Source organism: Oenanthe melanoleuca, chromosome 2, assembly GCF_029582105.1.
Source record: "Oenanthe melanoleuca isolate GR-GAL-2019-014 chromosome 2, OMel1.0, whole genome shotgun sequence".
Lineage (NCBI taxonomy): Eukaryota > Metazoa > Chordata > Aves > Passeriformes > Muscicapidae > Oenanthe > Oenanthe melanoleuca.
Window position 1 is genome coordinate 94,166,686 of NC_079335.1, and position 22,062 is coordinate 94,188,747.

General features: G+C 37.9%; 1 protein-coding gene across 2 annotated transcripts in view; it reads left to right on the plus strand.

Annotated features, from left to right (window-relative positions):
• The window catches only part of LOC130249511 (solute carrier family 12 member 7-like), a 56,993-nt gene extending 47,022 nt beyond the window's left edge, over positions 1–9,971 (plus strand). The window contains exons 21-25 of one of the 2 annotated variants that reach the window (XM_056484364.1): positions 633–740; positions 2,985–3,101; positions 5,004–5,185; positions 8,398–8,531; positions 8,983–9,971. In XM_056484364.1, coding sequence (XP_056340339.1) covers positions 633–740; positions 2,985–3,101; positions 5,004–5,185; positions 8,398–8,531; positions 8,983–9,074 — 633 coding nt within the window. In that variant the 3' untranslated portion in view covers positions 9,075–9,971. The remainder of the gene's footprint in view (positions 1–632; positions 741–2,984; positions 3,102–5,003; positions 5,186–8,397; positions 8,532–8,982) is intronic. The other variant, XM_056484363.1, reaches the window with a different exon arrangement.
• Positions 9,972–22,062: the final 12,091 nt, after the last annotated feature.

Consider the following 22,062-nt stretch of genomic DNA (forward strand, 5'->3'; position numbering starts at 1 on the left):
TGCTCAGTATATAAGTTGAGGAGAAGAGGGAAGACGGGGGGAACATTTGGAGTGATGCTGTTTGCATTCACGAGTAACCATTATGCATGATGGGGACCTGCCCAAGGAAAGCAGTGAATTAATTCCTTGTTTTGCTTTGCTTGTGTGCATAATTTTTGCTTTTCCTATTAAACTGTCTTTATCTCAACCCATGAGTTCTGTAGCTTTTATCTTTCTGATTCTCTCCCAAATCCACTTGTGGGGGAGTGAGAGTCTGCATGGGCTGTGGCTGCTGGCTAGGGTTAAACCACTACATAAATAAAATTAATTCTTTTCTTCTATGGGGAATATTTAATTCTGAGAATCTTCCAGAAGATAAGAGATAAGTTACAAGTCAGTGACAATACAGGTGACTGCTGTAGATTTTTATGCTGCAGTAGGATAGTTCACTGTATGAAACTGCTGTTTGAAGATTAGATTTTAAGAATGAAGACAGAAGTGATTGATCAATTATATGCTTAGGATTACTCTAATGCCATGAATATATCCAGGACCACCAAATGAATACAGGTGTGAGAGAATACACTGTCTAAATGTTGTTCTTCTAAATGGTACTTTTCTTCTGGTGTTTCTAATGTGAATTTCTTTTTCAGTTTGAAAATGATATTTCTGCGTTCACATATGAGAAGACACTTATGATGGAACAGCGATCTCAGATGCTAAAACAGATGCAGCTATCAAAGAATGAAAGAGAAAGGGAGGTAGGAACTTCAACTTGACAGGATGTTCTGTGAAAAATCAGAAAGTCCTATCTTTTCACTGTATCTTCTAATCAGTTTCTAACTTGTCAAAAACTCTCATAACTGCATTGTGTTTCTCTACAATCATTTTTACTTGCAAGGTTAAAGTTATGTGGAGAAAGAAATAATTTATTCTTTAATTCTGTTGAGTGCAAGTGTTGATCAGCAAAACATCTGAGCATCAGTGTGGAATATGTTCAGAACCTTTCCAAACCTAACATCAGTAGCTAAGGTTCATGATTATGCAACTTGACTGATTATCTTTGTGATTTCGCCTTAGGATCATAGAATAATTTTAAAGGTTGAAAAAGACCTTTAATCAAGTCTGACTAACTTAACACTGCCAAGTCCACCACTAAACCATGCCCTAAGTGCCATATCTACATGTTGTTTAAATACCTCCAGGGACTCAACTTCAGCCACCTCCCTGGACAGCCCATTCAAATGCTTGATAAACCTATCCCTGAAGAAATTTTTCCTAATGTCCAGTCTAAACATCCTTTGGTACTACTTACAGCCATTTCCTCTTGTCCTGTCATTTGTTACTGGGGAAAAGGGACCAATCCCCTCCTCACTACAACTGTCTTCCAGGTAGTTGAATAGAGTGAGAAAGGCCTTCCTGAGCCTCCTTTTCTCCATGCTAGAGAACCCTACCTCCTTCAGCCACTCCTCATATGACTTACAAATACACCATATTACACAATATAATACAAATCTGTTCAAATCACACTGTGTTTTAGTTTCTTCATTAATTTGAATGTTTTATGTATCAGCTAATTTTTTTAACCAAAATTAGGCAAACAAATTATAATCCTATAATATCAAAGTCCTTTCCTTTTGGCTTGTGCTTCTATCCCCTCATCTATTCTGCTAACTCTTTCAGTATTATCAAGACTTTTTAGTGATGCAGAAGATAGTGAATGCTCTGAATTTATTTCAGGGTCTGAAGTAAAACTCTTGATAATTCCAAGAACCTCTAATACTTACTGTCTTGTCCAAAAATAAAAGTCATATCCACCTACTGTTTCTGATTAGGATATGTAAATCTACCTTGTTCTTTTGTATTTCCAAGAAAATGTGGTTTATGTCTTCACTTCCTCTGGAGCTACAAGATTAGTATATGCACTCACTGTGCCCAGCCCATTCTTACTCTGATCATCTTTTCTTAAATGAGCCGAGCCATTCTTTTCAATTTTTTGCCAATGTTCAAAACATTTCTTTTATTAGTATTACTAGTTCAAATTAGCATTGCTTTTCTTTTTAATATCTGTTTTCAGGCATTCAAATATAACTAGGTATTCCAGCTTTGAATAGTGAGTGTAATTTGTTTTCCTGTTACCACCAAGATTAATACTTTAACTTTTGCTTTTATCCCTGAGCAATCACCCTCACCCTTCCTTCTCTTGTCAATTTTTTAAAAAAGAACTGATTTGATTTTGCCTCTGGGTTTTCTTGTAAAACTGGGGATTGAGGACTCACCAGATTTTTGTTTACTTTTTTGGAAAACTTGGTCAATTTGCTTCTATCTTGGTATAAATATATTATGTGCCTGCAAAGCATAACATAGGCAGCTTAAGTGTAACTTACAAACTTTTATTTATTTGACTTAGTCAATAGTGCTACAAAGGAGAAAGAAAATGTAGAGCCTCATTCACTTTCTTGCTTCCATTTTTGGTGGTTGTTGGTTTCTTTCTCTCTTAATCCTCACTAAGGACTCTTGGGTAAGGTGGTGATAATGGGACCAGTGAGAAGATAATAATTCTTTACACCAATAAATTGTGTTGGATTGTGCTGTTAGGTAAGATTGGCAGAAATTTGGGTACATGCAGGTGAGGAGCACAATAGTGTTTGTGAATCATTTGATTTTTAGGTTTTTACAGTTGAAAAGTAGCTTTCTCACATGCTTTGTTTTTTTCATTATTTTGATTGTAATTCAGTGAAAAAATTTACCTGAATATATACATGTATGAAAGGATGTGACCCCCAAAAACAAGTGAATATTTGAGCTTCCCATAGAGACTGAAGGGCTCAATTGGCTTCATGTTTTCACTAATGTCTGTAAAGGGATTTCATAGCTAACTACTAAACATTTTAAAAAGAGCCTTATAAGCTGATACCACATCTCATCTATTAAAGCAAAGAATAATATGATATCTGCTTTTTTCTGTAGACTTTTTTTTGTCATTGGTAACCTTTTTGTCCCAGATTCAGAGCATCAGAGATGAGTCTCGAGGCTCAATTAGAAGAGAAAGCTACTCCAGTCCAGTGTCCATTGTCCACGATGCTCAGGCACTGCTGACTAATGATTATCAGGAGGAAGAGGTAGTTGGACATAGTGCTGACTATGACTAGACATATTTTCCATTGCAACACTTCAAGTACCACTATTGTAAACTCAACTACATGTGAACAACTTAATCATTCATTGTTATAGAACAGTTTTAATAATTTTTTCTAAATTAATTATCTTACCTTGTATTTCTTGTCTCTAAATGATGCTTCTGTGACATGAACTATATTCTCTTTCTCACTTATTTTCTGCAAAAGAAACACATTTCTGAGGCTGCCTGTTTTCTTAAGAGCCAGAAGCAGGGTGTTACATTAATAAATGTATTTCATGCTTTCACAAGCCACTGACTTCCTTTGTAGTTCCTCTACTGAAGTATTGAAGATTCTCAGAGATCGTATTGATATGCTAGGTCTTTTAAGGAGCGCAAACCATTTTTACTTGCAAGCCATTATTAACCCATATATGTCATTACTGCAGTCCGTGTGGTGACACTGAGAGGAAATGGACTGATGTAATCAGTGAGTTTAGAGTGCACTTGAAGTGTTGCTCATATGTAAAATGTGTAGCCTAGTTTGTAGAAGTGCCGTACACCTTTGTATTTCCCTTTTGTCATGGAGTGAGGGAGCAACGTGTTGTGTTCCTTTAATTGAATTAGTATCAAAATAGCACTAACAAAAATGCTTTTGTTGTGTTTGCATTTTTATAAACGTGTATTATAGTTCCAGAATTCCTCTTGGTCTCACTGTCTTTCTAAAAATGGCAAATTTTCTTCCATTGAAGCATAGTTATACTGAACTCATCTTACAGTTGTTCCTCTGAAATTCTAGTTCATTGGATACTTCTGCATGGTATTTACAATATTGGCATGTATTTAGTAGCTTTTTTAATTCTCATGGTAGAACTGTATTCTATTCTGATTTGTGACCTTGACTCATCATTTAACCATCTGTGAATGTCGGAAGACCATTGTACTAAGAGATATTTACATGAACCTCAGAAATTAATTCCAGAATCTGGAAATCCTGAAGAATAGGGACTAGGAAATAATTTAGGGAATATGCTGAAGCTCAAAGGTATTTAAAACTACTTCCAATTACAGTTTGTGAACCACTAGAGGAATTACTTTTCTGAGAACAAAAGTAGTATTCTCATCTGCTTGGATTTTATTCACACGTTTTCATATGATTTTATTATGCTTTTTGTTGCCCTGCATGAAACTTTTTATTACCAGGTATGTGGGGGGACCATGACCATGTCTAACATGTGAATAATTAAGGTTCCCAAATGGAGCACGAGCTTCAAACTCATGATTTAACAAGTCTCTGAATAGCTTTCAGAATTGTTAAATATCTTAAACAAAAAGCAAACAAAAAACAATCACAGGAAAAAAGAAACACCACCTCCAAAACAGAAAACTCCAAAGCACAAAAAGAATCCTGCCCCCAAATAGCAATTAACTTATAATTTTTTGAGTCTAAGGTACTGTATTTATTTTGCATTTAATGGAAATAGAGAAGCCTATGGACAAAGTATTATGAGGGAAAGTAAGTAAATAATGTGTTAAATATTTTTTTTTTTTTTCCTCCAAAGAAGCAAGGGGAATGGAAAATAGAAAACACAATATTCTTCCAACATGCATATGCACTTTTAATTTGAGTTTCTACTGTTAAAAGGAAAGAGAAGGCCCCTTCATGGCTAGATTGGTTGGATAGGCTATGTAATATGCTCCTGCACACGTAAATAATCTAATTTAATAATCTCAATCTATAGCTGAAGTCACAATATTCTCGTATTTGTTCACAAAGTAAGGTGCATTTTTCCTTAGCTTCTTTGGTTCTGCCACTGTGAAACTCCTTTTCAAAATTTTAATAATGTGTAATTTACAAATGCTGGTTTTGGCTGAATCTTGGGGTCATTATTTGTTTTGTGGCCAGGCCCAGCTGATCCATGATAAAAACACGGCCTCACGCTCTGCTCCAGCAGCTGAAGCAAGTGTGGCTGCTGCTGTGCCAGAGAAAGTGCATATGACCTGGACTAAAGAAAAGTTTGTAGCAGAAAAGCATAAGAACAAGGACTCCAATGTGTCTGGCTTTAAAGATATTTTCAACATGAAGCCGTAAGTATGCACATGGTATTTGGAGCTTTTTACTTCATTGTGTGTATTTTAAGATGTGTGGAAGGGGATGGGGTTTTAGTTGGTTGTTGTATCTGGGTTTTGTTTTTTTTAAGGGATTCTGCTTTATTTAAAATTGAATACAAAAATAATCTTTTCATGTACTTAAATGGCATCCTTATAAAAATAGCATGGACTTGGGTGGAATGACTGTAAAGGTCATTCACAAGAATGTTGTGAGTGAAGTTTAAATATGACAGACTTCAATCTGTAAACTCAACTTCTGGATTATACCAGAAAGCATATATGTTAAAACTTTTAATGATATCTTTTTTCCTGTGGGTGAAAAATTAGTGTATGTCCCTGTATTTTTATTGTGTTTGGTATTAGAGGCAGTATGAAAGAAGCAAGTAGTCTTTCAAGAAGTTTAGCTTGTGTGTTTGATTTTGGGTGCATGTTTTTTGGGTGTGGGGGGTGTTGTGTTGGGAAGAGAGGGAGGTTGGGTTTTTGTTTGTTTTTTTCTTTGTTGGGCTTTTTTAGTGGACATTCAGCCAATGTAAAATCAAGAAATATAAAACTTGTGTAAATATATATGTCTTTCTATATTAAGTATTTCCTGTTTAAATATTCCTTAATGTCTTTTTCTTAAAATAGATAAGAGCTACTCACTACGTCAAACCAATGTAGTAGACACAAAAACAATGACAGAGGAAAATCAGCTTGTTAGTTTCCTCATGTTGTGATTTTAAGCACTCACATGCATCTTTTCTTAGTTCTGGAAGAATGTGCTTAGAAACACAGCTTAAATTATTTTCTAGGCATGACCAAACTAAAACTGAATGTCAAGGGCAATCTTAATATCTACATGAAATGCATCTTAAATCTAGGACTTGTAGGCAATGCAGTTAGAAAGCATATTTAAAATTAGTACCTTAAAGTCCTAAGTTGTTTTATGGATTTGCTTTGAGCTCTTTAGAAACAGTTTGCCTTCTGCACATTCTGAAAATTATTGTGCTCATGCTCTAAAGCATTGTCCTAGGCTGCATCTAATCATTAGGGGTTTTAAAAATTTATATCTTTGAAACATTTCTTATTACTACTTCAGAATTGTGCAAGACACTGATTTCAGATATTATTATTTTAAGACTACTGTAGTTGGGTAGAAATTACAGTTCAAACTTCGTGTGCCTGTACAGTATATTGATATTGCTGACTTAAAAATGTAACTGATGGAATCATTTTTCTTTCTGTGCATTTGCTTCCCTTTCACATAGAGAATGGGAAAATCTGTAAGTCTAAATTTCACTTCATTTAAACAACATAGACTGAGTTTTCTGGTTCTTGTGATCTTGTACATTGTATGCATGCCTCTATATAGTTTTGCAATGCATGTATTCTTTTGTTCCTTGTTTAACATACTATGATTTGGCATGTCACTGAAAAAATATTCATCATTATGACTTGTTAATGTTCTCTTAAGTATGATCAGCTTTCTATTTGAGGTAAGTCACAACACATATATAGTTTCTGTAAGAATATATATGTGCTATATATATATGTGCTGCAACTACTTGGACAATAGAGAATATTTGTTCACAAACGGAATTTTCATATTTCATCAAAAGTCAGTTCTTGTCTGCCTTCTACCAACTCATGCATGTGTAGAAATAACATGCATTGGGTATGACAGCACACAAAAGTGGAATACTACATCTCTTGTGTGGAACTCACTTGAATGCTCTGCTTTTTTTTCCATAGTTCAGCATTTTCTTAATTTTGTCTGCTTAAGAAATTGAGCTTCTTATGAAAATTTTGGAAGTTTACTTTGTCCACTATGTATGATTTCAGTTTTACCAGTGCTTGAAGGATAAGTGATCTTAGTCAGCCTCAGTTCACATTTTACACAACACAAGCCACTATTTCAGTGCTGAATTTTTGCCCGCTATGTCGCAAAGTTACACCCTGCATTTTTAATTTAACAATGTTTCAGTTTCAATATTTATGCATCCTGAGTTATACAACCTTGCCTCTCTTCATAGTTCTTGTTTGGTCTTCTCAAAATGCAGTTCTGTTTCTGAAAAGTGGAGCTTCAAGCATTCCTTTGTTCCATACACAGCTTTCGTATAGTTGGTTCTTAGGATAGATGTCCACCATGACAGAAAATCCCCCAGGAGGGACTGATAAACTTAGTTTAAGAAATGTCATTCTCTTGTAGGGGGAAGATGAGAGGTGGCAGAGCAGGAAGAATTAATTTAATTGATAGGGCTGGTTTCCACTGGCCACTAAATTTCAGGCCAAATGTCTTTAAACTATTTATTTAAAAAACCAAACCAAAACAAAAACCCAAAAAAACTACTTTTAGGCAGCAGATCTTTTGGATAAATGGACTAAGGTAGAGTCTGAATATTTTGGTCACACTGTAGCATATGATTCATTTCCAGCCTCGGCTAACTTTACACAGGTGCCTGTTTCTCAGGAACTGTAAGGAAACTCTTATTTTGTTCTGGAAAACCACTAAACCATACAAAAGAGATACTAAAATAAGGACATTTTTAAAATCCTAGCAGTTTTTTCCTTCTTGTGCACAGATCTACAACAATTATATTTGTAGATGCAACAAGGAAAATATTAGGTAATGTTCGTGGTGATGTAAAGGGATAAGTTCAATTTCACTTCATCGCTTACTGCCTTACTGTTACATGAGAAGCTATCATTTTTTTTTTAAATTCCATGGTGTTTCTGAATTTTCTTCCCCATAGAAGCTTATAGAATTTTGTAATGTTTCCAAATGAGCGTGAGTAAAATCTTTTACTGTGCAAAATAAATACTGTCATTTTTCCATTGTATTCCTGTAATTTTGTTGTTTGGAAATTCTTGTATAAATCCAGTTACGTTTTATATAAGTCAATAAATGGGATTCTTAGTGGTTCTTGTCTGACTTTTAATATCTTTGAAACCAAGTTTTTGGTTAATCTTGATAAAAGATAATTGACAACTGGATGATTTGTGCATTCTGACAATTTACTTAGAACTGCTTGAATTTCAGAGTTAAATGTTCTTGTCAAAGATATTGCGTTTTATTTATTTAGAGTACGTACAATACTAGTATCCATGAAAATAGTTAGTTTTACATGCTTATAATTTCAAATAAATAACATATTATTCAATTATGTAAGTATTATGACAATGCTTAAAAATGTTTCTTTGCATGCTAGGAATCAGTCAAATGTGAGAAGAATGCACACTGCTGTGAAGCTCAATGGAGTAGTGCTTAATAAATCACAGGATGCTCAACTAGTTCTCCTGAATATGCCTGGACCTCCTAAAAACAGAAAAGGAGATGAAAACTGTATCCTCTAATGTATTGATTCCATATTTCTTGAAATTGAGAATTTCATTTTTGTGGTTCTGCCATTATCTGTTGGGATAACCATTACTAAGTATGGTAAGCATAAGTCTGCCTTTAAGAAAAATGACACAAAGAGAATTAAAAATACAAATCTTGTTAATGGGAGGGGTGGTTATTGATATAAAGGATTTCTTAACTTTGAACTAATTTTAAAATTTCCTATTCTTAGCCTTTTTTTGTAGGTGTGTAGGGCAAAACTAGGAATTTCCCCCAAGTTAGGCCTCACTTCCATTTGAATAACCAGGTAACAGGACAGTAAAGGGTGACATAAAAAAAACTCTTTGATGAAATTGTTGAACTCTGTTTTTGCTTTAAATGTCAGACTTTTTGAAAGATTGCTAGATATATTGTTTCTCTTCTGAATTAGTTCCTTGACCAAATGATATTTCAGACATGGAATTTCTGGAAGTTTTGACAGAAGGTCTCGATAGAGTTCTCCTAGTCCGAGGCAGTGGACGTGAAGTGATCACCATTTATTCTTAATCTGTTTGCATGTGTTTTTCAAACACAACACACCCCCACCATAAGAAAACAAAGTTTTTTGCCATAATTTGAGCAGCTTCATTGTGTTCTAGTGCATTGAAAATTAGCTGCAAGCTGAATCTTCTGACGATGTGTTTTTTTTATTTTTTTTTTCCTAGTAAGATGTTATATTTAAATAATATTTTAAGCAGATTTATGTAGAAAATGAATCAATGGTAAATTAATAAATGGTGGATGGCTTAGGATATTTATATGTAGCCTATTCCGACACTTTTTAAGCTGTGGTAAAACAAAAAAAACTGGTAATGCAATTGTATTTTTAAAGATACAGAAATGTAAGCAACTTTTGATTATTTTAATCTTTGTTCTGCATCTAAATAAAAGGGAAGGGTTTTAGGAAAGATTGTCTTTTTTTCTAACCAAAATGCTGCTATGTTGCTTCTGTTGGAATTATTCATGGTTCAGGGACCTTCCTTCAGAGATGTATACAGCCAGTCAAATTTGTTTATGATTTGCATCTGTCTATGATGTGCATGTTTCCCAGAAGTTCATTATTTGCCACACCTGTTAAAAATAACATTTCTGTATTTAAAATACTTAGGTAGCTGAAACCTCCAGGTGATAGCAAACAGACAAGCTGTGTGGGTTCTTTTCTGTGAGGTACTAGCAGTTACCATTATTTTGCACAATTATACCAAGGATGAAACATGAGAGCATCCAACTCATAGAAAGACTATGGTGCAGAAACTCCACCTGGTTCCAAATATAATTAAACAGTTGATAAACCACAGCAAGGTGGTTAATGAAATGCAGTCTCTTTTTTTCAGATATGTATATTTTGAAAATGTTGTATGTATGTGCTACTGTTTGAAATAAAATCTGCTTTTCTGAATTGAACGAGCTCCTAAGCGTTTTTCATTCGAAATTGTTGAGTAGTTTAGTTTAGGAGCTCAACAGAAATTTTTGCTTCTGTTACAATTCCTTTTTAGGAACTGTAATTCTAGTTTTGTAAATGTTGTTTAAGACCTAAAGTGTATCAGAAGGTTGTTCTGGTCTAAAAAGAATGGGTCTATTTAAATATATAAGCTATTATTTTGGTTTTTCTTTTTTTTATTCCTTTATAACACAATCAAGATGTCTTGCTCAGACTAGAACAGCAGTGATGCAGTGCCCAAGTCTCTGGTGAGGCTCAAGGGCAGTGTTTTTACAGATGAATTAATGTGCAAGGCTGGTCAGGGCAAAATGCCATTGAGGCCTTATTTCTGATGATAATTTGTTATATTTCCTAATGATCTCATAAGAAAGAGCTACAGGACAATTTTGCACCTATTCTCACCTGCAAATTGCTGTCTCCTGAAGTCTTTAAATATATTAGGAAGTGAGGTAAGAATCCATTAACTTATGGCAGTAAATATAGATCACAGATCCCACAGCTGCTGAACTCCTGAGGTTTTCATGCTTTTTAGTGTCAGGTAGTAAATGCACCATGACAGAGGAGGAAGTAGGAGTGCACTTGTCAGTTGGGTATGTAATTGTTTTGGATTTTGGTCATAGTTGTACAATATTAAACCTTGCATGTTATAAGCGATGAAACACAATGACTTGAGTGGTGAAAAGGTAAATTCACATGCTAGAGTGGTCTGAAGAAAAGGATTGTGCTTATCTTTGTCATTTGCTTTTTGCAGTATTTCTTAATGAGTTTGTGAAGTTAAGCTTAAATCATAGAGTAGGTTGTATGTAAATTTGAGAGATGCAAAGGACAGTGGCATAGGATTTAGGAAGTAGAGCAAGCTCAGAGTTCCTGTGATGCTAGGGCTCTGAAGGAGCTGCTAAGAAGCATCTGGATCTTTGAAAATGAGAGCTAGGAATGCTTTTGAGTCCTGATCATTCCTGGAGCTGGTCTCTTGAGGGTGAGGGTTTAGCTGTAGGAGAGGCTTAGGTGGTAGAGTAAGTGGAGAGCAGCAGCATTGGTCAGCAGCTGGACTAGGTAAGTGATGTGGGTTTATTCCAAAACAGCTTGCCTCTCTCCTCACCTCAGAACTCAATGACATTGAATAAAATGAGACCATTATTTGCCTGAAATATCAGGGGTTTTTTTAGTTCTAAAAATTCTTCTAAGGATACAAATCAAAAAAGCATGCAAATGGAAACAGGATTTCATTTTATGATGAAGGTTTTGTTCTTTTTTTTCCTTCTTTTATTCTTTTTTATCCTTCAGAACCAACACCCACACATTAATACAATGCACACATATAGGTGGGAGCAGGCTGATGAGTTCTTCAGTTTAACTTGGGAAAAAACCCTTGCAGTGTGGCAAAGAAAAGCCACCGAGAATAGCAGCAGGAATCCATGCCAAGCAGTCCATGTTTCCTGAAGAGTGAGAATGTGGAGAATGAGGATCAGTACTGACCACACAGAAATGTAAAAGAGGTGTGTAGTACTGTAGAATATTTTCAAAAGCACGACATGACTAAATGGCAAGCGCACTTTTTACTTTTCAAAACTTGCCCAGCTGTTGTTCTTGGCCAGGCATGCATGAGAAGTGCTTGTATTGCATGCAGGGAGAGCTGAGAAGCAACAGCTCCAGACAGTGCAGCAAGCCTGGAGCCCCTTTAGAGCTCAGGCTCTTTTGTGTAAGCAAGATCCCCCGAGGAAATGGAGCTAAGGGTAGAGCTGTGCTCACTCCCTCTCCAAACTTGCATTGAGCAAGAGAAGCAGGACACAAGTTGATAGTGCAAGAGCAGCAGGTATGCACTTGCCTGGCCACAGTGGGATTGGTGCTGTTGGAAGCCTACAAATGCAAGGTGAGATCTGTCCTGGCACTTTCTGTATGGGAGCAAGTGCTGGACTCTGGAGAGAGTGAGAGAACGTGCTGATACATTTGGTTGGTAAGACAAACATAGCCCCAGGATTGGTGGTTCTGTTGAAAGGCTGCCAGGAGAAGATGAGGGCCAGCTTTCTGTCCTGACTCCTTTTGTGTGAGAACAGTTGCTGGACATTTTCAGTTTTGGAGTTGCACTTGAGGTGAATTTGAGTGTGTGATGGTACCTTTAGCTGGCAAGGCAAGGACATGGCTCTATCTGGTGGTGCTGTTGAACAGGGACAGGGGGGAGCTTTCTGTCCTGCCACCTTTTGTGTGGGACCTATTGAGGGACATTTTCAATTCTGCAGCTGGGCACTGTGGAGACTGAGAGATAGTGATGGTGCCCTTACTTTGTAAGGGAAGTGCATAGCAGTAAAGCCCTGCCAGAGAAGCACAAAGGCCAGCAGCACCAACAGCTCTCTGTTCTAGCACATTTTGTGTGGAAGGAGTTACTGGGCATTTTCAGTTTTGGAACTCCTGCGATTTTTCTTCTCTCAAAACATTTCTCCTCTCAGAAGGAATCTCTGTAGCTAACTTTATACATTCTACTCCTGAGAGTGATCAATAAAGAAAACTGGGGTTTTTACCATGTGACAGTGCTGTCCCTGCTGTGCACCTTTGCACCTGGCTCACAGATCATTTTCACGCAGTCAGGATTTGGAATGAGGGCAGATACAAACCCAACAGCTTTCTCTTGCCTACTTGACTTTTAAAATTCTGATTGTGTGATTATTGCATTAATTTTGTCCACAGTATCTGAAATAATTTACCATGCAGTTTTGAACACAGCAAGAATATATATAATTATAATTTATTCTTAGAGAAGGTCAGTGAGGTCAACTCTCTCTCCCCCCCACCTCTCTCCTGGCACATTTCTCTGTGTGAGCCGTGGTTGGAAACTGTTCAGTTTAGATTCAGTCTGCAAGAGTGCCTGAAGGCCACAGTATGTAGAACTGAGAAGGAAAGCACATAGCACCAGTCTCTTCTAGGACTGGTGGCAGTGTTGTCAAGGAAGAGAATGCTCTTCCTTGCTCAGGCCCTACCCTCATGGCTGATGTACTGTGTCACACAGCCTGGAAACCTGCACCTTCCCTCAAGCTCTAGGTACCAGCGGGGTCTCACTCTCAGAGATCCCCAAAAGCTTGAAACATTCAACAGCTGCTTCCACACAAGTCCTACAGACTCTGCCCAATGTACATGTGATTCTCCCTTCCCTTCTGTACCACACATGCTTCTCTCAATGTCACAGAGGCCACAGCAAAACTGCACAGCTTTTCCACTTTGAAAAACTAAATGCAGCAAGACAGAAAGCTTTTGCTAACCTGGCCCCTTGCCTTTTCTTCACAGCTTTTCATCTTTGGAGCAAGCACTGAAGTTATGCATTTGGCTTCCCAGATGAGTGCACTGTTGTATTCTCAAGAGTCCGATATATGCACCTCCTTCTGGTGCAGAAAAATGTGTCAGGAAGGACAAACTGCTTCTGTGGAAATGCACTGACGCTCTGAGCTTTCCTTCTTGGCTCATCATGCCATTCTCTGTTGTGCTTACCAGCATGATCTACACCGAAAAGTTTACAGCTACTTCATTTATCCAGCATGGATAAATGTGCCAGGAGAAAAACTTTGCTCAACCTTGCCCTTTACATTCAGAAGCATCCATTTGCTCCATCCTGCAAACTTCACTCACACCACCCGCCATCCCCCCCAAAACCCCCAATCCCCTGTGGCCCCATTCCCCCAGGGCCTGCCTTTCCCTGTGGTGCTCCATGAGAGCTGCTCAGAGATGCACCGAGGGCACTCAGTCCCAAAGAGAGTCTGATGAGCTTCTCACATAGAAGAATGTCCTATTCCTTCTGTCTTTAAGCTTTCCAGAAAACCCTGGAAGGAGGGAGATTTGGGACTCTGAGAGAATTAAAGTTGGTGATCCTGCTTTTAGGTGAGATTTAATTTCCAGTACAGCATGTTGCTTTTCACATTGTAAAGGGTTTAAGAAAAAATAAGGGCTACTTTTTTTCACTGGTACAAATTTGGAAATTGAAAGCCAGTGAGGTTTCCATATTTGGACACATTTTTTTTAAGGACATGGACTTAGGTGCTTTACATTTAGTTGTTTGCTGGTAAGTAGGATACATTTTGTTTATTAAGTCCATCTAGTCGAGTTTTCCTATGTTGTTGTTCATCATCAGCACTAGATAGCGCTGTGTAAACACATAATCCCCCAATATGCAAATTCATATTCTCCAGATATGAAAGTGTCACTCACACAACATACATGTATGTTTTTCTGACCTTCCTGGTCCATGTGCAGTCTTAAGTGCAGCACACTCAAATGGCCAGTTATATGTGCTAAATATGTTTTGTAACTCTTAGAGAGACCAGCAACCAAAGTGCAAGTATTTGACAAAAATATAACTCATGCAAGTGCCAAGTGAGAAAGCTGTTGCTGGCTCTACCCTTAACTGCATCTATTGAATTGCAGCACACAGCCTTTTATCTTCACTTTCCTTCTGAGATCTATGAAGTACATAATCCTTAAGTCTCACAGAGTCAGGATGCAGGGTTTCCCATGAAACTACCACTGAAATTTTGATTCCACCTCCAAAATTCTGTGCATCCTATGATTGCTCCCAGTTTGAGTTGTTACTATGTACTTTGAGCAGCCTCTCAATTGTACTGTAAATACTGGGTCTATACTCTTTCCTTCCGATGGAAAAAAAATAATCCTTCTCTTCCAGGAGTCAACCATCAAAATTTGCATTCTACTTCTGAAATTCAACGTATATAAATATTTGTCTCAAGAGAAAATCTGCCAGAATAAAATGGTCTTGACTGTTATTACCCCGTGGCTGGCCTTTCCTTCTTTTGTCAGAGTTCTTTAACATTCTTGTTTTGCTCATTTCTTATATATATTTAGAGAATATAAAATTATTCTTAAGGCTTATGAAATGGATTCAGTTAATAAAAAATGATCTCTGGGGACCATTTATGTTAACAAAGCATCTGCTATCCTTTCCTCTAAGAATCATCATGGACAGCATCATCTTCTTTCTGCTGTGTTTCTCTGCAATTAGCACACGTTTGGCACATATTTGGTTGTTCCTCCTCTCTCTCCAGCTACTTTGTCTTGTTTGAGTTGGTTGTCTTTGTTATTACAGATGGCTATAACCCAGAAGTTTCAGGTCTCTGTAGCAATATTAATGCAAGCTGTACAGTCATGTGATTCACAAATAAAGAAGGCCAGCATGGAGCTGTGAATGCTTCATGTAGGGGCATCACAGCATTCTGCCATATATGATCTGTTGCTCCAACTTATATTGCCTTAAACATCTAATTTTCTTAATATAAAATAAATAAATAAATATTGTCCTATGGATCTTGAAAGTCTTCAGATCTCATAAGATATGAAGCATGTGATTATCCTCTCATATTAACAGAGCTTTACACTGTATATGCTTAAAGAGGATTATTCTTAAAGGCTTGGCTTGTTCACTGCTATGATATGATGTCTTCAAACACTTCTCTAAACAGGTGAAACTTAATAGTGTGATTCTTGTATACCTCTTTAAGCAGTGGGGAAATTGATTTTGATTTTTGTGCAATTGGTTAGGATTTATAATTAAGAAGAGAATCAGTACTGGTTGCACAGTAGTTACTGAGAACTATTTTTAATACTTTTCTGTTTAAACACATTGGGCTGAAGTTCCAAATTCTTTGTTTTGGTTTCACTGTCAGGGAGAGATGACTATTTACCAAGGGAGGTTGCAGCAGGTGAAATTGGGTGAAACCTTCCATGTCTTTTCCACATGTTTACTTGTATATGTAGAAGCCCTGCCTTCTTTAAGTACATAATGCCACTCTTTTTTTGGTTTAGGAAATGATTATTTGGGAATATTTGATCTGTTCAAAAATGTCTTCTGATTTAATACATGATTTTTTATTCTACTGACACTACATTTTCTTGAGGCTTTCCCTCAAGCAATTGTACTGTCTTTATTGACAGTTTTATGAAACAGTGGTCTTGAATCTTTTAAATAAAATCCTGATCAATTACAATGCTTTTCTTGTCCCAGTACACTAATCTTCACAGCATGGTTTTTGTTTGGAAGCAGCTCACAGGCCAGGTAGGAACTGATAGAGATCTCTGATTAGTTTGTCACTTGTGTCTCACAAGTGACTTAAATAGAAGATATCATAGGAATGATTTAATTAACTACCATTTTGCTGGTTTTTCCCTGTCCCCTAGTCATTCAATGTAGTTAGCTCCTCTCTTTGAAAATACTGATAACTGAATTCATAAACCAATTAAATAATGAATTCTTCCCCTGACACCTGTTGTTCGACTGTTTTTATTCCTATTGGTACACATAAACAGGAAAGACTTTCTGATGTATTAAATATTCTTTAAATACCCTTTTTTTTTTCTCAGAAAGCAAAAATGTTGTAGTCTGCTACTACCCAAATACACTACTCATTAATGAAGAAATCAGAACTTGCAGAACATCTAGTGCTCTGAATAGTATTATTTGCTGGCAGTTTTTCTCTGCCTTTCTCTTGTACAAAATGAACTAGTGAAAGGGTTACAGGAAGATTCTTCAGCACTGAAAAGCAGTAAAAATGTGGCAGGAGACAGAACAGAATGGAACTTCTAAAATTTCTCTATGCAGCCTTGTCTGTGTCTAATGTCCTTCATCGTCTTCCCTTGTTCTGTATCTTTTTTGGAATAGCAATGTACAGAAGGTTGTGGGCAGACTTCTGGTGCTCTAGAGAGAATTGTGCCTGCTTAGCAGACAAGGTTTGGTCAGTTCTTGGGGCTGAAGCTGCTGAAGGGAGCAATGCTGGCACATGGCAGATCAATGGTCACGGGCTGGGTCTGGATCTGCACGCTATTAATGCCTAAGCCTCTCCATCTCTGAGATGTGAGAACTGGCTACACACTGGGCAGAATCTAAGGTGGAGAGTTATGGCCAATGTGTGAGCAGAGAAAACAGATGAAGTTATTTTGTGTGGGTGAGGCTGAGCAGTTAAAAGGTGGACACATCCCAGGAATAATTTGGGCTTCCTGAATGGACCACTTGGGGTCCCCCCATCTGTAAATTAATTAGTAAATTCCAGTTTGATCTGAATTAATTTCTTAGAGTTGGCAGAGGTATTTCAGTGAAAAGAGAACAGTAAAAGTTGAACGCAGCCTTTTGCTAATGGTCCTCTGGAGTGTTAAACAGGAATTGTTTTCTTAAACTATGACTGGTCCCTTGTGAGTAGCTTCAGCCTATTAATTGGTCTATAGATGTTATTCTCCTGGTTTTATTTAGTTCTCAGTAAGACAGAGAGAGAGGGAGAAGTTACACAGCATACTTCCTATTATGTTCTCAATTTTTCCCATATGTCAGGGTTTTCTATGCTCTTCAGAGAACATTGAACTTAAAAAAATGTAAGGACAGCGCGAGGGAACTCTGTTTGAAATTTATTTTGGCAGAGATTAGGAGAGAAATGAAAAAATATTTTCTTTGTCTATAAATACATTTTAGAAAAAAAATGTATTACCTGCTGGGATCTTGGATTGTTTTCCAAACACACATAGCATCCCTCCTCACTAGGATAGCATTGCTATCTCTGTTGTATATTAAAGGCTAGATGTCAGAAAAGACTCTCAAAATCTCTGCTACCCAGACTTGAATTTTTGCTCTTGTGAGAGCTACAGAGCACTTTCACTTGTGCCACTTCATTTGGAATGCTTCAAGCACAACAGTAACCCTTTCAGAAAGTCAATTACATGGTTCAAGGCAGAGTATAACTGGACTCAGAAAGCTTGTCTGGCCAATTCAGTCATTATTTAAAGGAGTGAGGAAGAAAAGAGGCTGGGCAGTGGATTTCTTCATTTGGCCATGAGCATGGAGTGTGGTAAGGGGATTTGCTGTGTTGGTGTGACAAACGTGATGAAATCCTAATTTTTTCTTCCACTGACTCTGCTTTTAGAATGTGTGTCCAGCTCAACTGAGGAGAAAACCCCTCAGGGGCCTGAGCACTACATCTTTATATCCTAATGTTCCACCCTAGGTGGGAAGCAAGGCCTGTTGCCTGTGAAGGGCAGATTGACTGTTCATAGTGGAAAATTCAGCAGCTGGCATACCTGAGCTTCATTCCCAGTAGTGCCCCAAACTCCTCCAGCCGGTTACTCATTATCTTCTGTATCAGTGAAAGCCCCTGGGCAGAGTGAGGCTACGTCTCCTGGGAAGGGAAGGCAACATCAGCCCTTGGTTCAAAGAAATGGGGAGTGTGAGCAATGTAGAACCCAACCTGGTTGCTCTTCTGCAGAGTGGTCTAAGACCTTCTAGTTAGAGTTCTCTACTACTGTGAGGTTTTTTTCTTCCCCCACTGCCATGGTTACACTCCAATTCTCTTTAGCAAAAAACCCCCAATAATTACACTTGATCTCCTATGTTGATAACAATGGATCATTTTTGTTCAGCTTCAGCTGTAAGTGATAAGGGTCAAACAATCTGAAGACAAGGGTGTTGGAGAAAGCTTCTGTTTCACATTAAAATTTGCAGATCATTTGCAATGAAATCTTATAATTTATAAAATTTGTTGGTAAACTCAGTAGTCCTTTAACATACTATGGACCTGAAGACTGCAAATTCACTCTGCAGAACCCAGCCAGTGTGTGTTCCTGTTAGTGCTGTGTGCTTTTATGTGGGTCATGGGGCAATAACATATATGGTTTACTTAGTTTATTTACATCATATGGTGTGGGACACCATAAAGCTGATTTTATGCATTAAATGAACAGTCATGTATGAAAGTTTTCAATCAGGTAAAAATCTTCTGTAAATTAAGAAGCAAACACTTACTTTTTTTTCTGCTTTTTTACTATTACAAAAACGTAGTAAAAAACGTAGCACCTTTATCTTACTTATTTTCATAATGATAGTTCTTGCTTGGAGTCTTTTCTTGCAAGGTATTGAATGCTCTGGCTCTAAACCAGCAAGATTTAGGCAAGCAATAGAACTCTAAAGTCATAAGTTGTCATACTTTGTTGAAACCATTTTAGTGCTTAAAAAGTGCAGGTGCATTAAGTGCTTTGCTGGATTGAAGCCAGAATGCAAAGAGTTATCCAAGCTCAAATCCTTTAATTAACAAATTGATTCAAAGCAGTTCTTGTATCCAAGGCAACAATAGCAATGAGATGGTTGTGTACTGAACTCAGGGCATCTAAGGACAATGTGTTTTGTTAAAATATGGTTAAATAAGGCTAGGTATGGTTTGCTGTAATCTGTTCTTCTCAAACACGCAAAATCTGGCTTGATGATTTTGTGTTGATGAATAAAAATGAAATGATAGATAGAAACATTTATGGAGTTTTACTATTTGTTTACTAGCTTAATATAAGTCTTTATATTACTACTTCAAAGGTTAGGGAATTTTTCTATTTAATTAGAAGGTCTTTCATTGGAAGGATGTTGCTGAACCTCTATAAAATTTGAGAGACTTGGATGCTTCTTTTGTCTCTCCTTCCTGGATTTTGTTTAAATTGAGAATACTTTCTTCTTTTTATTCTCTAAGATTCAATTTACCTCTATAATGCTAAACTATTAAGTAATCCAAAACTATTTAAATATTGGACAAAAAATGATAGGCCCTCCTTTTATCTGTGACTTTACACCTGAACAGGTGATCAACCCTGGCAAACAGATGCATCCCCTGATAGAAAGGTGCCTTGCCAACTGCAATGAAATTCAGCAGCTTCTCAGCCTGTGCTGGGGCTTGGCCACCGTGCCTACTGGGACACAGTTCAGCACTCTCAGAGGACTGCAGCTGAGGATACTATAGCTGAGACAGGGACTCAAACTACAGCAGCTACAATAATTACTCTAGTAGTGAAAAAGAAAAAATGGACAAGGCAACCTATGCATCTGTATCGTCCTCCTTTCTATATATTTAAAGGAGTTATTAATTTTGGAGACTTTCTCATGGGTTTTTTTTTGGGCAGGGTTTCTGTTTTGTTTTGTTTTTCATATAACTAACATCACAGTTCATAAGAAGCAGAAAACTGAACTAGTTCTTCAGTAATTTCCTCCAAATGCTCAGCTGCTTTACAATAGCTAAAACATAGTTAATCTCAATGGCCTAGAGTCCAGTAGACTTGACTGATAAATGCCAGTGTAGGTTCTTTCACAGTTTTATGTATTATGTAATGGAAAACATTTTTTCAAGATTTTTCTCCAGACTTGCTTTGCTGATGGAATTTGAGGCCCAGTGTAAGATACTCAGACTGTGGGCCTGTTTCCATTCTGTACAAGTGCAAATGTCTAAAAATTGAGATTGGTGTAAGAAAGAAAATTTACAAAAAATAAAAGTGCATGTCTCTTCCAGGTGCTAAAGATGAGCTGCAAAAAGACTTTAATCTTAAACTACTACTGTGAAGGATCAATTTATTGAGATTGGGAGGCAATTGTAGCATTTATACAAAAGTTGTCTTAACTGAAGGTTATAATACCAGATATATAATGGTACTTTCTGCTGAAGGTGTTGGGGGTTAGGTTTCTTTCTTTTTGTTCCATTTTACTTATAGAATTTTTTCCCATAAATATCTAGGGAAGACTAATGACTGGGTACTTAAGAAAAACAAAAGAAGTGGCCAAGCTCAGAAGAGGAGGGCACCTGGTTGCACTTTCTTTCTGAGGGGCAGAGATACCTCCTGGATTGGGCTGACAGAAGACAAAAGATGGAGCTGGGGCAGTTTTTCTCTCTCTCTCTCTCTCTCTCTCTCTCTGCTTCAGAGGAAGACAGTCAGAGCTTCTGCTTGGGGAAAGAAATTCACTGTCACTGCTGGAGCCCAGCCCACAGCTACTTCTTCTGCCATGGGGTGAGCTTCTGCTTGTGAGAGCAGTCACAGAGCTGGGACCATATTAACACCCACCCCACTAAAAAAAGGGCCCTATCACCATCTGCTCGGGTGCCCAGGATCCTGAGCTCGCCTCTCCCTGCCCTGCTGGGAGCTGCCCCTGTTTCTTCAGCCTTGTTCTGAGTTTTTTGCTGCACTGTAACCCCACAACCCCTGCCTGCCAAGACATCCTTACCTCCCAGCTTGCTGCTCCAAAGTCCTGTTGGGGCACTGGGATCGACTGCCCCAGGGGTCTGTGAAGCAAATCCTCTCTCCCATCCCTTCCCATCTGGGCCGAGCCGCCATCGCCGTGTGCTGCCACAGCGCCCCCTGCAGGCGCGGGGGAATCATCGCACCCGCCCTGCCCGGCCGGGAGCCACCAGCGCCCCTGGCGGCTGTGACCGGAACTGCACCAGACGGGAAAGGGCCCCACAGCCCAGAGAAGGCTGGCACTGTGCTTGGGGGCTTTGTTTGCTGTGCATGCTGTAGCTGTTGTTGCTTGCTTTATTATACACACTAGTAAAGAACTGTTAATCCCCTTTCTCATGTCTTTGCCTGAGAGCCCCTTAGTTTCAAAATTGCATTAATTTGGAAAGAAGAGGTTTACATTTTCCATTCGAAGGGAGGCTCCTACCTTCCTCAGCAGACACGTGTCTTTAAAACCAAGACAGAAGGCCTGTGATATGAAGAAAGCATATAACTAGATATTAACATTTGTCTGCTGGTAAGTACTTTGACTAGGGAGCAGAAAGCTACTGAAAACTTGAAATTTGGATGTTAGGGATTTCTATCTGTGAAGTGGCCTGAAATAAAAGCCAGGTAATTTTCTTGCTTTTTTTCTTTTGTTGTTTGATAAGCAGCTGAATTCTTGCAGTCCAGAGAATGGTACTGTTCTTTGAGGGAAACAAATGAGCGAGGGGGAGACATGGGACAAAATGGCTGCAAATAAATTCTTCATAGAGCCCTGATTTTGGTACCTTAGTGGTTTCTATCCAAAGTAGAAAGAAATGTGAGGGCAAGATTGTGTAGGATGAAGGCATGAAAGAAGCTAATAAGAGGATAGCATGCAACAGTGCTCCTGGAAGCATGGAAAATAGACAAAATAAAGGAGTGTGGGAAGAAAGAAGGCATTGTGATCCTCTCCAGTGTGGTGAGATTGAGGAATGGCAAGCTGTTGATTAGTGGGTACAACTCTGCAGGCACTAAAACCAGTGACTGACTCAGAAGTTACCCCAAGGTGCCTCA